Genomic DNA, 17012 nt, shown 5'->3' on the forward strand with positions numbered 1-17012 from the left:
CAGCTACTGGTTCTCTAATCGCATTGTGTGAATAACGGTTCTGTTGTTTATAAAAGTGAATTTGCATTTTGGGAGGCTTATGAATAAGCCACTGGGGACGGGACCTAGAATCTCAGAGTAAGAGTCTACTAAACAATCCAAGACTGGGAGTTCCCTGGTCTCTCAGTGGGTTAAGGGCCTGGCGTTGTCACCGCTGTGGCTTGGGAGGCTGCTGTGGTGCAGGTTCAGGCCCTGGCCCTGGCCCACGAACTTCTCCTGCTGTGGGAGTGGCCCAAAACAAAAACAAAACCAGGCCAACACCCAGAGCATGCGCTCGTGTCCTCGAGGCACTCGCGGGCCTTGGTGTTGGTACTTCAGTTCATGACGGGTACTTTGTGATAAACTCCTGAAGTGACTGCTCCTTCAGATTACAGAGCTGGTTCACCAGAGAGATGTCACAAGGTCCCTGATCAAGAGCAAGATCGACAACGCCAAGTCTTTCGAGTGGCTCAGCCAGATGCGATTTTACTTCGACCCCAAGCAGACGGATGTATTGCAGCAGTTGTCCATCCAAATGGCAAACGCCAAGTTCAACTACGGCTTTGAGTACCTGGGGGTTCAGGACAAGCTGGTGCAGACCCCCCTCACCGACCGCTGCTATTTGACGATGACGCAAGCTTTGGAGGCCAGGCTGGGAGGGTCCCCCTTCGGTGAGTCACCCCGCGATCCTGGACTGGCGGAGCCAGAGAGTGAGCGTGGTTTTCCAAGAGGAAGTAAATGATGCAAATGTATGTCTTAACTGCACGGCCGGTGTACTCTAAAGCTTTCAAAGTTGCTGGTGGTTACTACCTTTATAGCTGACTTTTCGAACAGCGTGGTTTGAACCGTGAGGGTCACGTCCAGATCTTTGAGTGGTTAAACAGTCGGCTTTCCGCATGCTTGGGGCTCGAATCCTCAGACTGGACCAACCGTGGGTTGAACTTGCCATCCAAGGTTGGCTGGATCCATGACTGTGGAACCTGTGGGTGTGGAGGTCCGGCTGTGGGACTCCGGTGTCCATGGGTTGTGGTCTGTCCAGGGTCCTGGACCCGGACCCCTCAGATCCTGGGGGCCACCGTGCTTTGATTGTGGTGAGGGCTGCCCTTTGTTAAGAGCAGAGTGTGTTCTTGTCAATAACAGGACCTGCGGGGACAGGGAAGACCGAGTCTGTCAAAGCCCTTGGCCATCAGCTCGGACGCTTCGTGTTGGTCTTCAACTGTGATGAAACCTTTGATTTCCAGGTGAGAAGCCCCGAGGGGTCCCCTGGCGTCCCCGGGCTGCGAGGTGAGGGGGGAGTAGCACCTTCCGGCTCGGCAGGGCTCCTCTGCCCTGAGTCCTGTGGGATCGGGCCTGGGAGCCATCTGGGGTCCAGCCCGTGCTTGATGTCAGCGTGAGCGTCACGCCTGCCAGGTCAGGGCTCTCGGGTAGAGTCATCTTTCTTTCCTCTGCGTCTGGGAGGGAACAGACATTAGGGGAAGGTGTTCTCAACAACAGAAAGTGTCAGCTGTGTCGCTGCGATCTGACGGGCGCAGGAGGGAGAGTGCGGCTCGCTGCCTCTGCACACTCGTGCCCCTCGCTGCTGACAGCGTGCTGGCCGTGTGTGGGGCTGGGCCCCTTGCCACTCGGGTGAAGCTGACTCCACCTTCGCCGCCCGGGGGGAGGCTGTGCTGTTCCCACGTCAGAGAGGAGCAGACGGATGAGATTTGCCGGGGTCAAGCCCTGCCCGAGCCCTGTGCCACCAGCCCGAGGCGGGGGTTTTCACCCCTTTCTTTCCGTTCCAGGCGATGGGCCGGATCTTCGTGGGGCTCTGCCAGGTGGGCGCGTGGGGCTGCTTTGACGAGTTCAACCGCCTGGAGGAGCGGATGCTGTCCGCCGTGTCCCAGCAGGTGCAGTGCATCCAGGAGGCGCTGCGCGAGCACTCCAGCCCCAACCACGACAAGGGTGAGACTCCTCTTCCTCCCGGAGGTGGCCTGCAGAGGGCAGAGGGGGCTCCAGGCAGACGTGCTTGCCGCTTGGATTAGAAATAAGGGACAGTTTAATTGTGCTGCCTGGACTGGCTGTTGCAGACAGCGCTGAGTCCGCACTAGGATGAAAGGGAGGCCTGCTCAGCCTCCAGGGCTGCTTCACTCGCCTGTTTATCGCAGAGCCTGGACGTGACCTAGAGAAACAAATAGATGCACCGATGCTGGATACCCCACGTGCACAGCGTAGCTGTCGCGCTCCTGCTCATTCCGGGGCGACAGCACTTGTCTCGCCAGACCTCCTAGTGGAGAGGGGTGTGCGCCCGGTGGTCTCTCACGCAGAAAATGCACTTTTATCTCTAGGGCCGGGGGTGGGGGTGGTGGTTGGTTGGTTGTGGTTTTTTTGTTTGTTTTTTGACTTTTTAGGGCCATACTCACAGCATATGGAGGTTCCCAGGCTAGGGGTCCAGTCAGAGCTGTAGCCCGTGGCCTATGCCACAGCCACAGCCATGCTGGTCCTTAACCCACTGAGTGAGGCCAAGGATTGAACCTGTATCCTCATGGATGCTAGTCAGACTCATTAGCTACTGAGTTCCACAACGGGAACTCCTGTTTTTTGGCTTTTTGATGACCCCAGAAGGGGTCGTTCTCGTGCTCTGAGCCCGTCAGTTCTGTTACGACGTGGATTTTTCATCCCCGCGACTGTTGTTGGGCTGCATCTGTGCTTGCGCCAACCTTGCGGCCCAGAGGAACACACGGAGAGGAGGGTTGGACCGCCCCGGTCGCTGCATCTGTGACAGCTCCCCGGAGTCCTGGGCGGGCGCGGAGGCGGGGGCCTGGGCAGGCGGCGGGGAGACCTTGGGGGTTTTGGACGGTCACGCGTCTCCGCACTGCCTCCCTGTTGCAGCCTCCGCGCCCATCACCTGCGAGCTGCTGAACAAGCAGGTGAAGGTGAGCCCGGACATGGCCATCTTCATCACCATGAACCCCGGCTACGCGGGCAGGTCCAACCTCCCGGACAACCTGAAGAAGCTGTTCCGCAGCCTGGCCATGACCAAGCCCGACCGGCAGCTCATCGCGCAGGTCATGCTGTACTCGCAGGGCTTCCGCACGGCCGAGGTCCTGGCCAACAAGATCGTCCCCTTCTTCAAGTGAGCAGCGCGAGCGCGGCCGCGTCTCCAGCACCTGCGCTGAATGTGCCACTTCTTCGCGTCTGCCTGTGTCACCGCGGCGCGTCCGTCCGTGTGTCCCCTCTGACCTCTTGCCCTCTGGCGCGGTCGTGTGAAGTGTGCTGGTTTGAGAGACGCCTCTTTCTCTTGCAGGCTGTGTGATGAGCAGCTCTCGTCTCAAAGCCACTACGACTTCGGTCTCCGCGCGCTCAAGAGCGTGCTGGTGAGCGCGGGAAACGTGAAGCGGGAGCGGATCCAGAAGATTAAGAGGGAGAAGGAGGAGCGCGGGGAAGCGGTCGACGAAGGGGAGATCGCGGAAAACCTTCCCGAGCAAGAGGTGCGTGCGGGCGTCCCCAGCCCCGGGCGGGGTCCGTCTCGGGGAGCCGGGGCCAGGGGGCCGCGCGGTGGCCCGGGATGAGCTCACCCCCTCCCCCGGCCCCCCGCAGATCCTGATTCAGAGCGTCTGTGAGACGATGGTGCCCAAGCTGGTGGCGGAAGACATCCCGCTGCTCTTCAGCCTCCTGTCGGACGTGTTCCCCGGGGTCCAGTACCACCGCGGGGAGATGACGGCGCTCCGGGAGGAGCTGAAGAAGGTGTGCCAGGAGATGTACCTGACCTACGGAGACGGCGAGGAGGTCGGCGGGATGTGGGTGGAAAAGGCAAGTGTAACTGTGGCCGCAAAACCTCTGAGATCGCCCCCACGGGGCGTAGCTCGTCCTCGGAAGATGCAGACCAGAGGGGGTCGTGGCGGGAAATGTGGACCGCGGTGGGAGCAGTAGGACGTCGCGGCCCGCGGGCTGACAGCACGGATGCGCGGGGCGGGGCGGGGCTCGCGCTGTGCGCTGGCGTTGCTTCCCTCCCTCCGCCGTGGAGTCACGTGGGGAAAGAGGTGTATCATGTGCCCACACTGCATGTGCCAAGCAGGGCTGCTGTCCCGGCTCAGACGGCCTCCACCGTCCGCAGGGCTCCTCGTGGGTCAGCGCCTCGGCGGCTCCCCACAGTTTGGTTAAAAGCCTCCCCGCGTTGGCTGTGGGTGCGGCCTGTCTCTGGTGAGAAACCCCCGCGCTCGCCTGAGGGCTTCACGGGCCCCGCCTCCTGCTTGGCGACTGAGGGCTGGCCCAGGAGGCTGCACCTTCTTCCCGGGGTGGTCACGCGGCTGGTGTGGTCACGCGGCTGGTGTGTCCGGCCCTCAGGTTCTCCAGCTCTATCAGATCACCCAGATCAACCACGGCCTGATGATGGTGGGGCCCTCGGGGAGCGGGAAGAGCATGGCCTGGCGCGTCCTTCTGAAGGCTCTGGAGAGGCTGGAGGGCGTGGAAGGCGTGGCGCACATTATCGACCCAAAAGCCATCAGCAAAGACCACCTGTACGGGACGCTGGACCCCAACACCCGGGAGTGGACAGATGGGCTCTTCACACACGTCCTGAGGAAGTAAGTCCGCCTGGACGGCGCCGCGCCCTGGACGCCCGGGCCCCGGGTGCTGTGCCCTCAGGGGGGAGTCGGCGTCGTTTGCCCACCACCGTCTGAGCGCAGTCAGTCGCCTCCGAACCTGTCAGAGGGTGAGGTCTTTAATCCTAGTCACGCGCTGTGTTCAACTCCTCCCCGCCAGGATCATAGACAACGTGAGAGGGGAGCTGCAGAAGCGCCAGTGGATCGTCTTTGACGGCGACGTGGACCCCGAGTGGGTGGAGAACTTGAACTCGGTGCTGGATGACAACAAGCTGCTGACTCTGCCCAACGGGGAGCGCCTCAGCCTTCCACCCAACGTGCGTGACTGGGTGTCGCGCGCGGGAGCCTTCCTCCTCTGCGGCTGGCGAGCCGCGCTTTCCTGGGCTTGGCTGGTGACGGCCCGGGCACACGCCACAGGCCTCGCCTCCCTAGGGGCGCCTGTAGTTAGGAGCCTGGGAGGCGGCTCGGGGAGGCATTTTGCTGTGGAGGCCTTGGGACCGTTCCTGGGAGATGGGCATCGGGCTGACGGATGAGTGCGCGGGGCGGGTGCAGCGTGGGCGGGCATTCTACTCTGAGCCCCCATTTTTGGAGCGGGTCCTGTTGTGGGTGCTGAGGAGGGCAGTGAGCCACGTGGATAGAACCCTTGCTCTCTGGTCCGAGGGCGGGCTGGATCGCGGTGACGGTGCTGCAGAGGAAGCAAGACAGGAGGAGAGCCGGGGGTCGGTGCTGAGAGGTGGGGGCTTCTCGGGGGTGCTGAGCTCCTGGGGGGCTGGAAGCTGTGGGAACATCGGGCCCTCGGAGGGCCGGGTGGCAGGAGGGTGCGGGTGCGCGAAGCAAGCGGCGCAGGACCTGAGCGGAGACTCGGGTGACCTGTCAGGCTGGGATCACCGTGGGGACTGGGGCTTCCTGCTGGGGGGTCTGGGCAGGGGCAGTGGAACCTGGTTGTTTACAGCCCCCTGGCTGGAGGGTCCTGCAGGGCAGGGTGGGTGCAGCGATGGGCCCAGCTTGGCCGTGGAGGCGCCAAGAAGTGACTGGCTTGTGGGTGGAACTCAACGCTTGTGCCAGTGGGACTTGCTGGTGCCAGGAGGTGGGCATGAGGGAGAGGGAGCTGCTGGTGAGGCCACCCTGCAGAGGGCACGCCGAGGGTGCTTAGGGCTCTTAGACTCATTATGCAGTGGCGTCTAACTACTGTCAGAAAGAGGTGGATCCCCTTGTGTTGGTGCTGAGGTGAAGGCTCTGCGATCAGAGTGTCTGGTTTGAACGCCAGCCGCACTGCCTCCCTGCAACGGGACCCTGGCAAGGGTGCCACCCCCCTGTGTAAAAGGAGACCCTGCCTGCCTGGTGGGACCAGTGTGAGCGCCGAGTGGGTTCCAGCCCGGAGCGTGGCTGTTGCACCCGGGGGTGAGGCTCTGCCTCCATAGCTGGCACCCCCGGCCAGGGAGCTGTTGCTTCTGCTCCTCCGAGAGCTCGCTGCTCTTCTCCCCCCACCCCCCACGGGGTTTTTCCTGCCCAGAGTCCTGTGGGGAGAGGTTGGCGAATGTTGTAATGATGCAGGCTACAGATATTTTTACTTTTAAACTGTGTGCAGAAAGGTCAGGTTTAAATTACATTTTCAGAAGTTCCCTTCATGGCGGAGTAGAAACGGAATCCAACTAGGAACCCTGAGGTTGCAGGTTCGATGCCTGGCCTTGCTCAGTGGGTTAAGGATCCAGTGTTGCCATGAGCTGTGGAGTAGGTCGCAGATGCGGCTCGGATCCCGCGTGGCTGTGGCTCTGGCGTAGGCCGGCGGCTACAGCTCCGATTCCACCCCCAGCCTGGGAACCTCCATGTGCCGCGTGTGCGGCCCTAAAAAGACAAAAGACGCGTTACGTTTTCAGTGAGTGTGTAGCTAAAGTAGTCTTAGCAGCCAGGTCTGCGCCGAGCCCGTGTTGTTAAATCCGCTGACCTCTCTCTCAAGGTGCGGATAATGTTTGAGGTGCAGGACCTGAAGTACGCCACCCTGGCCACCGTGTCGCGCTGCGGCATGGTCTGGTTCAGCGAGGACGTGCTCAGCACCGACATGATCTTCAACAACTTCCTGGCCAGGCTGCGCAGCATCCCGCTGGACGAGGGCGAGGACGAGGCCCAGCGCCGGCGCAAGGGCAAAGAGGACGAGGGGGAGGAGGCCGCCTCCCCGATGCTGCAGGTACGCGGGCCGGGCTGGGCGTTCGCGCGGAGCGGGGGCAGGCGTCCCCCGAGCATCTGGAAGCGAGGAGGCCGGGCGTTCGCTGGACGTGTGCGTGGTCGGTGTTGTCCCACTCTCGCTTCCGAGGAAGCCAGCAGTCGTGGCTTCGAAAGCTAAAACGTGCACAGGAAAACAGGAAGCATGCCTTTGGTTTTCTCCGTGAGTTGGTGAAAGGCGTCCGCTTCCCATTTCGACAGCGAAGGTCAACCAGGGAGCACGATTTTTGAGAACCACCAGGACGGAGAAAGGCGTTCTGCTCTTTGCCCATCCTCGCCTCTGCTGCCAGAGCCGCCTGGCCTCGCCCGGCCTCGGTGAGGACAGGCGCAAGTCTGGCTCTGAAGTGCTCCCTTCCTCCCTCGCAGATCCAGAGGGACGCGGCCACGACCCTGCAGCCGTACTTCACGCCCAACGGCCTGGTCACCAAGGCCCTGGAGCACGCCTTCAAGCTGGAGCACATCATGGACCTGACGCGCCTGCGCTGCCTGGGCTCGCTCTTCTCCATGCTGCACCAGGCCTGCCGCAACGTGGCGCAGTACAACGCCAACCACCCCGACTTCCCCATGCAGATGGAGCAGCTGGAGCGCTACATCCAGGTCGGGCGCGGCCCCGGGGCCTCGGTGGGCGTCGCCGTCGCGCCTCGCCTTGGCGGGGGCGGTTGACTGACGCGGGCGCTTCCTTCCCTTCGACAGCGCTACCTGGTCTATGCCATTCTCTGGTCCTTGTCCGGGGACAGTCGCCTGAAGATGAGAGCGGAGCTGGGCGAGTACATCAGGCGGATCACCACGGTGCCGCTGCCCGCCGCCCCCAACATACCCATCATTGACTACGAAGTAAGGGCCGGTCCTGGCCACGGTGGGTCAGCGCGACCCCCGGCAGCCTTCGCCTTCCCTTTCACGCGGGGTCTGTCCTCTTCGTTTGCGGGCTGTGGGGCACGCAGGTCACCTTGGAGGTTCTGGTTTGTGTGAGGGGAGGGAGCCCTGTCGGCGGGGGCACGAGGGCGGGTCAGGGCCACCCGCACCGTCCGTGTGCCTAGGTGTCCATCAGCGGAGAGTGGTCGCCGTGGCAGGCCAAGGTGCCTCAGATCGAAGTGGAGACGCACAAGGTGGCGGCCCCGGACGTGGTCGTGCCGACCCTGGACACCGTCCGCCACGAAGCCCTCTTGTACACCTGGCTGGCCGAGCACAAGCCGCTGGTCTTGTGTGGCCCTCCCGGGTCTGGCAAGACCATGACGCTCTTCAGCGCCCTCCGGGCCTTGCCCGACATGGAGGTACCGGGGCCGGGGGCCAGCGGGGGGCCTCGGGGGCTCGGTGCAGAGGGGGGACTGGCCTGTCCTCACTGGGCCCGTGTCTTCCCCCCGCCAGGTGGTGGGCCTTAACTTCTCGAGCGCCACCACGCCCGAGCTGCTGCTCAAGACCTTCGACCACTACTGCGAGTACAGGCGCACGCCCAACGGCGTGGTGCTGGCCCCCGTGCAGCTGGGGAAGTGGCTGGTCCTCTTCTGTGACGAGATCAACCTGCCCGACATGGACAAGTACGGGACGCAGAGGGTCATCTCCTTCATCAGACAGGTGCGCGTGCGCCCGCCAGGCCCCCCAGCCCCGCCTGCCCTCTCACCCCTGCCGCTGACCCGCCCGCTGCCTCTCCCCAGATGGTGGAGCACGGAGGCTTTTACCGCACCTCCGATCAAACCTGGGTGAAGCTGGAGAGGATCCAGTTCGTTGGGGCTTGTAACCCGCCCACCGATCCCGGACGAAAGCCCCTCTCTCACAGGTAACGCGGCCCGTGGACTCCTTGGCCTCGCCCACACCCGTTCCGGGGTCGCGTTAAACAGGGGTTTCCTTGCAGAGGGGTGCCAGAGTCCCGCCCACGGGCAGGCCCCTCCTGGCTTACCTCCCTGTGCTGTTAGGCTGGGAGAGGCGCACAGCCGAGCCTCCACCGCCCTGGGCGTGCCTCTAGGGCCTGAACCAGGCTGCAGTAAGCCTGAGCCATTGTCCCACCTCTGCTCGGGGCTTTTTGGGATTTTTTGCGCCTACTGTTTGGTGTCAGCCCTGGCCTGAGCCGTTTGGGTGAAGCCGGGTGCTCAGGGGAGGAAGCCCCCCCCACCCCCACCCTGCACGCGGGGCCGGGGCAGGTCGGCTGAGCCCGTGTCTTCGTGCAGGTTCCTGCGCCACGTGCCGGTGGTGTATGTGGATTACCCGGGACCCGCCTCCCTGACGCAGATCTACGGCACCTTCAACCGGGCCATGCTGCGCCTCGTCCCGTCCCTGCGCACGTACGCGGAGCCGCTGACGGCGGCCATGGTGGAGTTCTACACCATGTCCCAGGTGCGCCACCCCCCCCACCGCCACTGCCACTGCTACGCCGAGGTTTCAGCTCATCCCCGCCGTCCTCGTCCGGCCCATGTGCGTGCAGCCGTCCCCTGACGAGGTTGAGACGGTGCCAGGCAGTTTCTAGAAGGAGGCGTACGTTCCCGTCTCAACAGCACCGCCACATCTGTGTCTGGTGCTTCTGCTGCGTCTGAGACTGTGGGGCTGCACCTCTCAGGACGGGACGGGTCACCCTGCCCACAGCGCAGCTTTCAGCTTTGAAAGCTATTCACTGCATGGGTCTTCCCCCACCGGCTGAGCAGAAGGGGCTCTCGTGGTGTTGACCTGTGTTTCTTTGGGAAGCCTTCTGCATTCGCTGCCAGTGGGCTCGGAGGGAGAGCCAGCTTTGCACTCCGCTGGCCATCCTGCTCAGCTTCCCTTCTGAGCACTTGCCTCTGATACATTGAAATAGTTTAAATTGTGGGTGATTGCACTTTTTTCCTGTACTTTTTATTTTAATGGAGCTTCCCGGGCCAGGGATTGAATCTGAGCGGCAGCTGCAGCAACACTGGATCCTTTGACCCACTGCAGTGGGCCAGGGATCGAACCTGCAGCTCCGCAGCAACCCGAGCCACTGCACCGCAGCAGGCCCTTCTCTGATACCGTTTTTAACATCATTAAGTGTAGCTCTTAAGTATTTTTAGAAGAAGTTTTTTTTGTAGTTATAACTTTTTAACATTTAAGTCTTTAAAAGTGAGTGTCAGCAGGAAGTGAGCAACTTGGGTCTGACTTTGTCCTGAGCGGCAGTGCCGACCGCACGTACTGATTCGCTCTTGGATGGTCCGGGCCCGAGATCCTTTGTGCTCAGGGTAGCGGGCGCCGCGAGCGCTCCGCCTCTTCCCCGCTTCGAGCCGGCGGACACGCCCCTTCTCCCCTTCCCGCAGGAGCGATTCACGCAGGACACACAGCCTCACTACATCTACTCGCCCCGAGAGATGACTCGCTGGGTGCGGGGGATCTTCGAGGCGCTGAGGCCCCTGGAGACGCTGCCTGTGGAAGGCCTCATTCGGATCTGGGCCCACGAAGCCCTCCGTCTCTTCCAGGACAGGTGAAGCCCTGGCCCTCCCGGCCCCGAGTTGGTGTCTGCACGAGGCGGGCTGCCCTGGTGGGAGGCGTCGTTTTACCCTCTCGTCTTGGAGTTCCGCCACGTTAAGAAACGGTCTTTTTATGTCATGTGACCTGCTTTCATTCTGCCTCTTAGTTAAAGAGGAAAAAATGAGCAGCGATACTAACGTCTCAAATTCCTCAACACGTCAAAGATAAAACTTTGTTTCGAGTCAAACTGCTACAGCAGTTGTGCTTCTCACCTCTGGCGGGCGTGACTGCGGGCCAGGCCCGCCGGCCTCACCCGGTAGCCCGCTGCGTCTCCGAAGGGTCCTCCCCGCCTTCCGGCTCGGCGAGGCCCCCTCCTGGCTGCGCGGTTTTCTCCGCGAGCCCCGCGTCACCACAGCTGCGCCCCTTCGGGTCCTTGTTTCTCTTTCCTTCTGCCCCTTGATGCTGGAGGCGTTTCTGTTAAGCAAGCTTAGGAACTAGAATCAGGTTTGCATTTCTTTTTAATGTTTTCATATTTAGTTTCTAAGCTTCGTGTTGCTTAAGTCATCTGCAGTGTAGCTTCTCGGGTTCTTCCGTTTGTAGAAAGTGAGTGTTTCTGACAAAAGACTGCAATTGGAGCCCTTGGAGTGGCCCACACCACCCACAGAACCTGGTGCTCGGTCTCCGGGCCTGCACCTAGGGTCGAACCGGTGTTGCCTTCCTCCCGACAGACTCGTGGAGGACGAGGAGAGGCGCTGGACCGACGAAAACATCGATCTGGTCGCTCTGAAGCACTTTCCCAACATCGACAAGGAGAAGGCCATGAGCCGGCCCATCCTGTACAGCAACTGGCTGTCGAAGGTAACGAGCTGAGGGCAAGTCAGGACCCTCCTCCTCTCCGTCCCTTCCGTTAGATTGTCTTCTAGGCAGAAACGTCTCCAGGAAGTTCCCTGGCGGGCGCAGTAGGTTAAGGATCAGCACTGTCACTGCAGCAGCTCGGGTCGCCGCTGTGGTGCAGGCTCCACCCCTGTCCTGGGAGCTTCCGCAGGCTGCAGGCACAGCCACAATAACTAATTTTTAAAAGGCACCTCTAGGAGTTCCCGTCGCGGCGCAGCAGAAATGAATCTGACTAGAAACCATGAGGTTGCAGGTTCCATCCCTGGCCTCACTCAGTGGGTTAAGGATCCACCGTTGCCGTGAGCTGTGGTGCAGGTCGAAGACGTGGCTCAGCTCTGGTGTTGCTGTGGCTCTGGCATAGGCCAGCAGCAATAGCTCCAATTTGACCCCTAGCCTGGGAACCTCCATATGCTGCGAGTATGGCCATTAAAAAAAAAAAAAAAAAGACCAAAAAAAAAATAATAATAATAAAAGGCATCTCTGACTTGAGGTGTGCTGACGTGAAGCTGTGGCCATGATGCCTGGGGGGTTTGCAACCATTGATAGTTTTGGGCAGAAAACCCCAGGAGCATGGCTGTTCCAAGAGCTGTGGATTCCAGCCCGCAGAAGGTGTGGCTCCAGCATGTCTGCAGTGAGGGCCTCTCTGCTTCCCCTTGCTTTTACTTTCCTCACGGTAGAAACAGGACAGCTGTGAATCACTTGTATGAAGCTGCAGCTCTCTTTGGTATTGTAGTATATGAAACGGTTCCTAGACAGCTAGGAGTTGTCCTTTTCTCTGAAAAGGAGAGCAGGGCATCTTAGTAAGTTACAGCCTGGACGCACATCTTGTCCAGCCACAGTGTGGTTCAGGGCTGAGGCCAGTGTTCCATCAGGCATGCAGTCTCCTAGGCCGGGAACGGCCCCGTCTTGGGAGCCTTACCCTTGGCATAAGCATTCATCAGCCTCCATCTGTCAGGAAGGGCAGGCCAGCCAGGGGCCTGACCGAGGCCAAGGCAAGGGCAGCAGGGGGGTTTGTTCCGTGTTGCTAGAATTTTCTGTTGACTTCTAGACTCTAGGTACGAATTCCTGGTATATGGAAATAGTCCCCTTTGCTCTAACAACTAAGATGATTTCTCCGTGACTGGGTCTCACCTTTTCTCCTGCAGGATTACATCCCAGTGGACCAGGAAGAGTTGCGAGATTATGTCAAAGCCAGGCTGAAAGTCTTCTACGAAGAAGAGCTCGATGTGCCTCTGGTCCTGTTTAACGAGGTGTTGGACCACGTGCTCAGGATTGACCGGTGGGTTTCCGTCGTTGCGTCCTCGCCGCTCCCCTGAGCTGCTCTTGATTTAATTGCCCCCCACCCACCCACCCCTGCCTCGCCGCCTCTGCAGAGCGGCTTCCCCTTCTCTTCCAAGTCCAGCTTTGCTGTCCCAGACCCCCCCGCCGAGCAGAGGTCTCCTCTGCTCCTGGGCTTCACTCCCACCACGATTACTGCCGTTCGTGCTCTGCAGGAGTTGGCCGGTCCCCTCCGATCCTCTGGCTGGAGGACAGCTCCGTGCCTTTGATCTTTGCAGCCTCACTGGACCTGGCAAATAGCAATGGCTCTATAAATGTTCCGTGTGCAAATTCAAGTTAAAACTCACTCCAGATGCTGTAGATGAAATCCTGGAACGGCCTAGGACCTGAGCCTCGAAGCGGCCGTGCAGCATAAGGGCCTCACAGTTTATCCTTTCTGATCACGTTTCAGAATATTCCGTCAGCCGCAAGGCCACCTGCTGCTGATTGGTGTCAGCGGCGCAGGAAAGACCACGCTGTCCCGCTTTGTGGCCTGGATGAACGGCCTGAGCGTCTACCAGATTAAGGTGAGGCTGGTCGTGGGGCCTCCCTTCTGGTTCACGCGTGTAGCCTCCTGAACAAGGAGGGGCCTGACCCGCCCCCGCTTCCGTAGGTGCACAGGAAGTACACGGGGGAGGACTTCGACGAAGACCTCCGGACCGTGTTGAGACGCTCCGGCTGTAAAAACGAAAAGATAGCGTTTATAATGGATGAGTCCAACGTGTTGGATTCTGGGTTTCTGGAGCGAATGAACACGCTTCTGGCCAACGGAGAGGTAAGCCGGGACCTGCGTGCGTGCATGGTCCCGGACGCCGGGAGCCGAGGCCCAGCCGGCCACGGCCCCCACGGCACGTCTTGCTTCCCAGGTTCCCGGGCTCTTCGAAGGAGACGAGTACGCCACCCTGATGACGCAGTGCAAGGAGGGTGCGCAGAAGGAGGGCCTGATGCTGGACTCGCACGAGGAGCTCTACAAGTGGTTCACCAGCCAGGTCATCCGCAACCTCCACGTCGTCTTCACCATGAACCCGTCCTCGGAGGGGCTCAAGGACCGCGCAGCCACGTCCCCCGCCCTCTTCAACAGGTCCGCCGCCGCTCTCCCTCCGCCCTGGGCCTCCCCCCGAGGGCCGGCCCTGCTCTCTCTCGGCAGCTGTTTTGACGTGTGGCGTCCTTTGCAGGTGTGTGTTGAACTGGTTCGGGGACTGGTCCACTGAAGCTCTGTATCAGGTCGGCAAAGAATTCACCAGTAAGATGGACCTGGAGAAGCCCAACTACGTCGTGCCCGATTACATGCCTGTCGTGTACGACAAACTGCCGCAGCCACCGTCCCACCGGGAGGCCATCGTGAACAGCTGTGTGTTTGTCCACCAGACTCTTCACCAGGTAGGTCTGGTCTTGAGGTGGTGGGAAAAGCAAAACCAGACCGAGGTGGAGCTAGACTGATAGCACGTAGACCCGAGTGCTTCCTGTCTGACACTGTGCTGGCACCTGCGAGATGCGTGTCTCTCACCTGTTTTCTTAGCTCTGTTGATGGTATCTCACCCTGTGGGGCGTCTGCCCAGCTCTCCCTGCACAGCCGCCGTGTCAGGCCCCCGTTCTTCCCCCGCCCCAGGGTCGGTGCTCTTTCTGTTAAAGGGCCCGGTGACAGGTGTCTTGGGCTTTGGGGGCCAGCTCCGCCATGGTGGCAGGGGCAGAACTGATGGGAGAGCGAGGGAGCGCAGCCACAGAGGCTGCGGTGCTGGCTTGGACCAGCTTGCTGTCCCTCCTTTAGGCTCTCTGTGTTAGAAGAGTCCAGCCTGGAGTTCCCGTCGTGGCGCAGTGGTTAACGAATCCGACTAGGAACCATGAGGTTGCGGGTTCGGTCCCTGCCCTTGCTCAGTGGGTTAACGATCCGGCGTTGCCGTGAGCTGTGGTGTAGGTTGCAGACGCGGCTCGGATCCTGCGTTGCTGTGCCTCTGGCGTAGGCTGGTGGCTACAGCTCCGATTCAACCCCTAGCCTGGGAACCTCCATATGCCGCGGGAGCGGCCCAAGAAATAGCAACAACAACAACAAAACAAAAAGACAAAAGACAAAAGACAAAAAAAAAAAAAAAAAGAAGAGTCCAGCCTGCTACCTTCTGGAAGGCCCTGTGAAAACCACCCTGAGCTCGTGGCTCCCAGTGGGCCCTGCCCTGCCACCCCCGCACCCATGGGGTGGGGCAGCTCCCTGGCCAGCCTCAGACACCCCTCCCCCGAGGGACCAGAGCGCTGAGCCCTCGGCGCCTCGGGCTGATGCTGTGGCTCATTTGGTTTCTGCTGCAAGTCGGGAGAGGGGAGAGGGCATGACTGGCGCTCATGTAGGGGCGGAGTGTGGAGCCTTCTCCTGGAGAAGCTGGAGGAGAAAGCTTAGGCATGCGGGCACCCTGAGACCTCGCAGGGGGCTGAGACCCCCGCTCGAGGGACGTGACTCGAGGGCTGGGCCGCACCACCACGTCACACAGGCAGAACAGTGGATTTTGAGGTCAGAGAGTCAGGAGATCGGCTTTATTTTCTAAAAGGCGAACGCTCGGCTGGCAAAGCGAGGAGGCAGAACCATGGCCATCACGCCTCGCCACTACCTGGACTTCATCAATCACTACGCCAACCTGTTCCACGAGAAGCGGAGCGAGCTGGAGGAGCAGCAGATGCACCTGAACGTTGGGCTCAGGAAGATCAAAGAGACGGTGGACCAGGTTCGTCAGGGCATGCCTGTCCCTGAGGCGGTGGGCGGGCTGAGCTCCCGGTGGGTAACCCCTGCGTGGTTCTGGTCCCTCGTGTGGTTTCGTTCCGCAGGTGGAGGAGCTGCGTCGGGACCTCAGGATCAAGAGCCAGGAGCTGGAGGTGAAGAACGCGGCGGCCAACGACAAGCTGAAAAAGATGGTGAAGGACCAGCAGGAGGCTGAGAAGAAAAAGGTACCTGTTTGTTTCCGGAACCGGGGCCGGCGTGGGCCAGGCGTGCTCAGTCTTGTGAGGGGGTTTGGTCTGAGATGGTTGGGGGCACAGGTCCGCGGTGGGCGGGTGGGTATCCAGGGTGTGCTGTTTTAGGGTTCACGGAACACCCTGATCAGCACCGACCCCAGAGCTAAGCCGGCCTCCTCTCCAGGTCATGAGCCAGGAAATCCAGGAGCAGCTGCACAAGCAGCAGGAAGTCATCGCAGACAAACAGATGAGCGTCAAGGAGGACCTGGACAAGGTGGAGCCGGCTGTCATCGAGGCCCAGAATGGTGTGTGCACGCCGTCGGAGGCCTGGCCCCGGGGCGGGGGGACGGCACAGCCTTCCCAGGTCCCAGCTGTGTCTGTTTCCAAAAGCGTGTTGGCTACGTCTCCAGAGGTTTTTCCAGATACCCCAGACTGCCCTCGTCTCTTAAAGCTAGGCTGCGTAGTGCGACCCGTGTCCTGAGAAAAGGGACTGAATAAGTTAGTAATCCACACTTTTTAATCTAGCAGTAATTTCATAAATATGCCATTTATAAGTCCCTGACTTGAAAACTACTCAGAGATGTAAAGTATGCTGCATTGCCATCGTGTTTTCTGAGCGTGTCCTGGTCTGACCAGTGATTACTGATGCAGTTGTGATGCAGTCACTTCCTTTTCCAGTCCTGTGCCTGTGAAATGCTGCGGGAGGAGGGCAGGGCCCCTCAGGCTGTCTCACTTGCAGTCCACAGTCGCCAGGAGTGGCCTTGACCCTGTGCCCTTCCTGCCCACCAGCCTTTAACGTATTGCTAATAACCTGAGCTCGTTACATCACACAAGGAGAGCAATTGAAATGCACCACCCAAGGAGTTCCTCTAGTGGCTTAGGACTAGTATCTACATGAGGACGTGGGTTCAATCCCTGGCCTCCTTCCTTGGGTTAAGGATCCGGTGTTGTCGTGAGCTGTGGTATCGATGGCAGGCACGACTCGGATCCTGCGCTGCTGTGGCTGTGGTGCAGGCCGGGAGCTGCAGCTTCAGTTTGACCCCCAGCCTGGGAATCTCCATACACCGCATCTGTGGCCCTAAAAAGCGGGGATTAAATTAAATGCACCCCCCAAAGTGTAGATTTCCATTCAGAGTTGGGTTTAGAAGAGAATTTAATTTAGCTTTTACCTGCACTGAATAATTACTGTTTGAAAACACTGTAGGAGTTCTCTTGGGATATGGCAGGCTAAGGATCCGGCATTGTCGCTGCAGTGTCCCTGGTCACTTCTGTGAACTGGGTTGGATCCCTGGCTTGGGAACTTCCACATGGTGCAGGCACAGCCAGGAAAAAAAAGGAGTTTTAATAAAAGTTTAGGCTGGAAAAATGTGCATTTCAGTCTGTGGGAAGGAGTCCCGTTTTTTAGAGCTGCTAATTCCATATCTTCACCCAGCCAGTCCGATAACGTTTGAATTGTAGCCTATTGAAAGTATCTTTGTTTAGCTGGTGCAGAGTAAATGAACAGTCTTATTTTTTTAAATGTTTAAACCTTCACAGAAGTAAAGGCACCAATGAGGATTTGTCAGACTTTTGTAACGATACTATCCTGCTTTTTACGGCATGTTGCAATTGGGCTCAGTACCGTCATTATTAAAAAGTAATAAG

At 59.8% G+C, this 17012-nt stretch overlaps 1 protein-coding gene across 2 annotated transcripts in view; it reads left to right on the forward strand.

Annotated features, from left to right (window-relative positions):
- The window catches only part of DYNC1H1 (dynein cytoplasmic 1 heavy chain 1), a 66277-nt gene that overhangs the window by 37399 nt on the left and 11866 nt on the right, over window positions 1-17012 (forward strand). For both annotated transcript variants that reach the window (XM_021081584.2, XM_084970196.1), the window contains exons 27-51: window positions 407-689; window positions 1159-1259; window positions 1800-1959; window positions 2887-3130; window positions 3302-3485; window positions 3595-3807; window positions 4342-4580; window positions 4759-4915; window positions 6556-6783; window positions 7185-7415; window positions 7512-7652; window positions 7856-8089; window positions 8184-8390; window positions 8471-8592; window positions 8981-9146; window positions 10073-10236; window positions 10952-11081; window positions 12263-12396; window positions 12847-12961; window positions 13048-13209; window positions 13301-13515; window positions 13610-13814; window positions 14969-15142; window positions 15243-15362; window positions 15553-15673. In XM_021081584.2, coding sequence (XP_020937243.2) covers window positions 407-689; window positions 1159-1259; window positions 1800-1959; window positions 2887-3130; window positions 3302-3485; window positions 3595-3807; window positions 4342-4580; window positions 4759-4915; window positions 6556-6783; window positions 7185-7415; window positions 7512-7652; window positions 7856-8089; window positions 8184-8390; window positions 8471-8592; window positions 8981-9146; window positions 10073-10236; window positions 10952-11081; window positions 12263-12396; window positions 12847-12961; window positions 13048-13209; window positions 13301-13515; window positions 13610-13814; window positions 14969-15142; window positions 15243-15362; window positions 15553-15673 — 4450 coding nt within the window. The remainder of the gene's footprint in view (window positions 1-406; window positions 690-1158; window positions 1260-1799; window positions 1960-2886; window positions 3131-3301; window positions 3486-3594; window positions 3808-4341; window positions 4581-4758; window positions 4916-6555; window positions 6784-7184; window positions 7416-7511; window positions 7653-7855; window positions 8090-8183; window positions 8391-8470; window positions 8593-8980; window positions 9147-10072; window positions 10237-10951; window positions 11082-12262; window positions 12397-12846; window positions 12962-13047; window positions 13210-13300; window positions 13516-13609; window positions 13815-14968; window positions 15143-15242; window positions 15363-15552; window positions 15674-17012) is intronic.

This window comes from Sus scrofa, chromosome 7 (assembly GCF_054392235.1).
Source record: "Sus scrofa isolate SSC_HxYL_T2T_F1_AM1 chromosome 7, Sscrofa_HxYL_maternal_Yorkshire_Landrace_v2.0, whole genome shotgun sequence".
NCBI lineage: Eukaryota > Metazoa > Chordata > Mammalia > Artiodactyla > Suidae > Sus > Sus scrofa.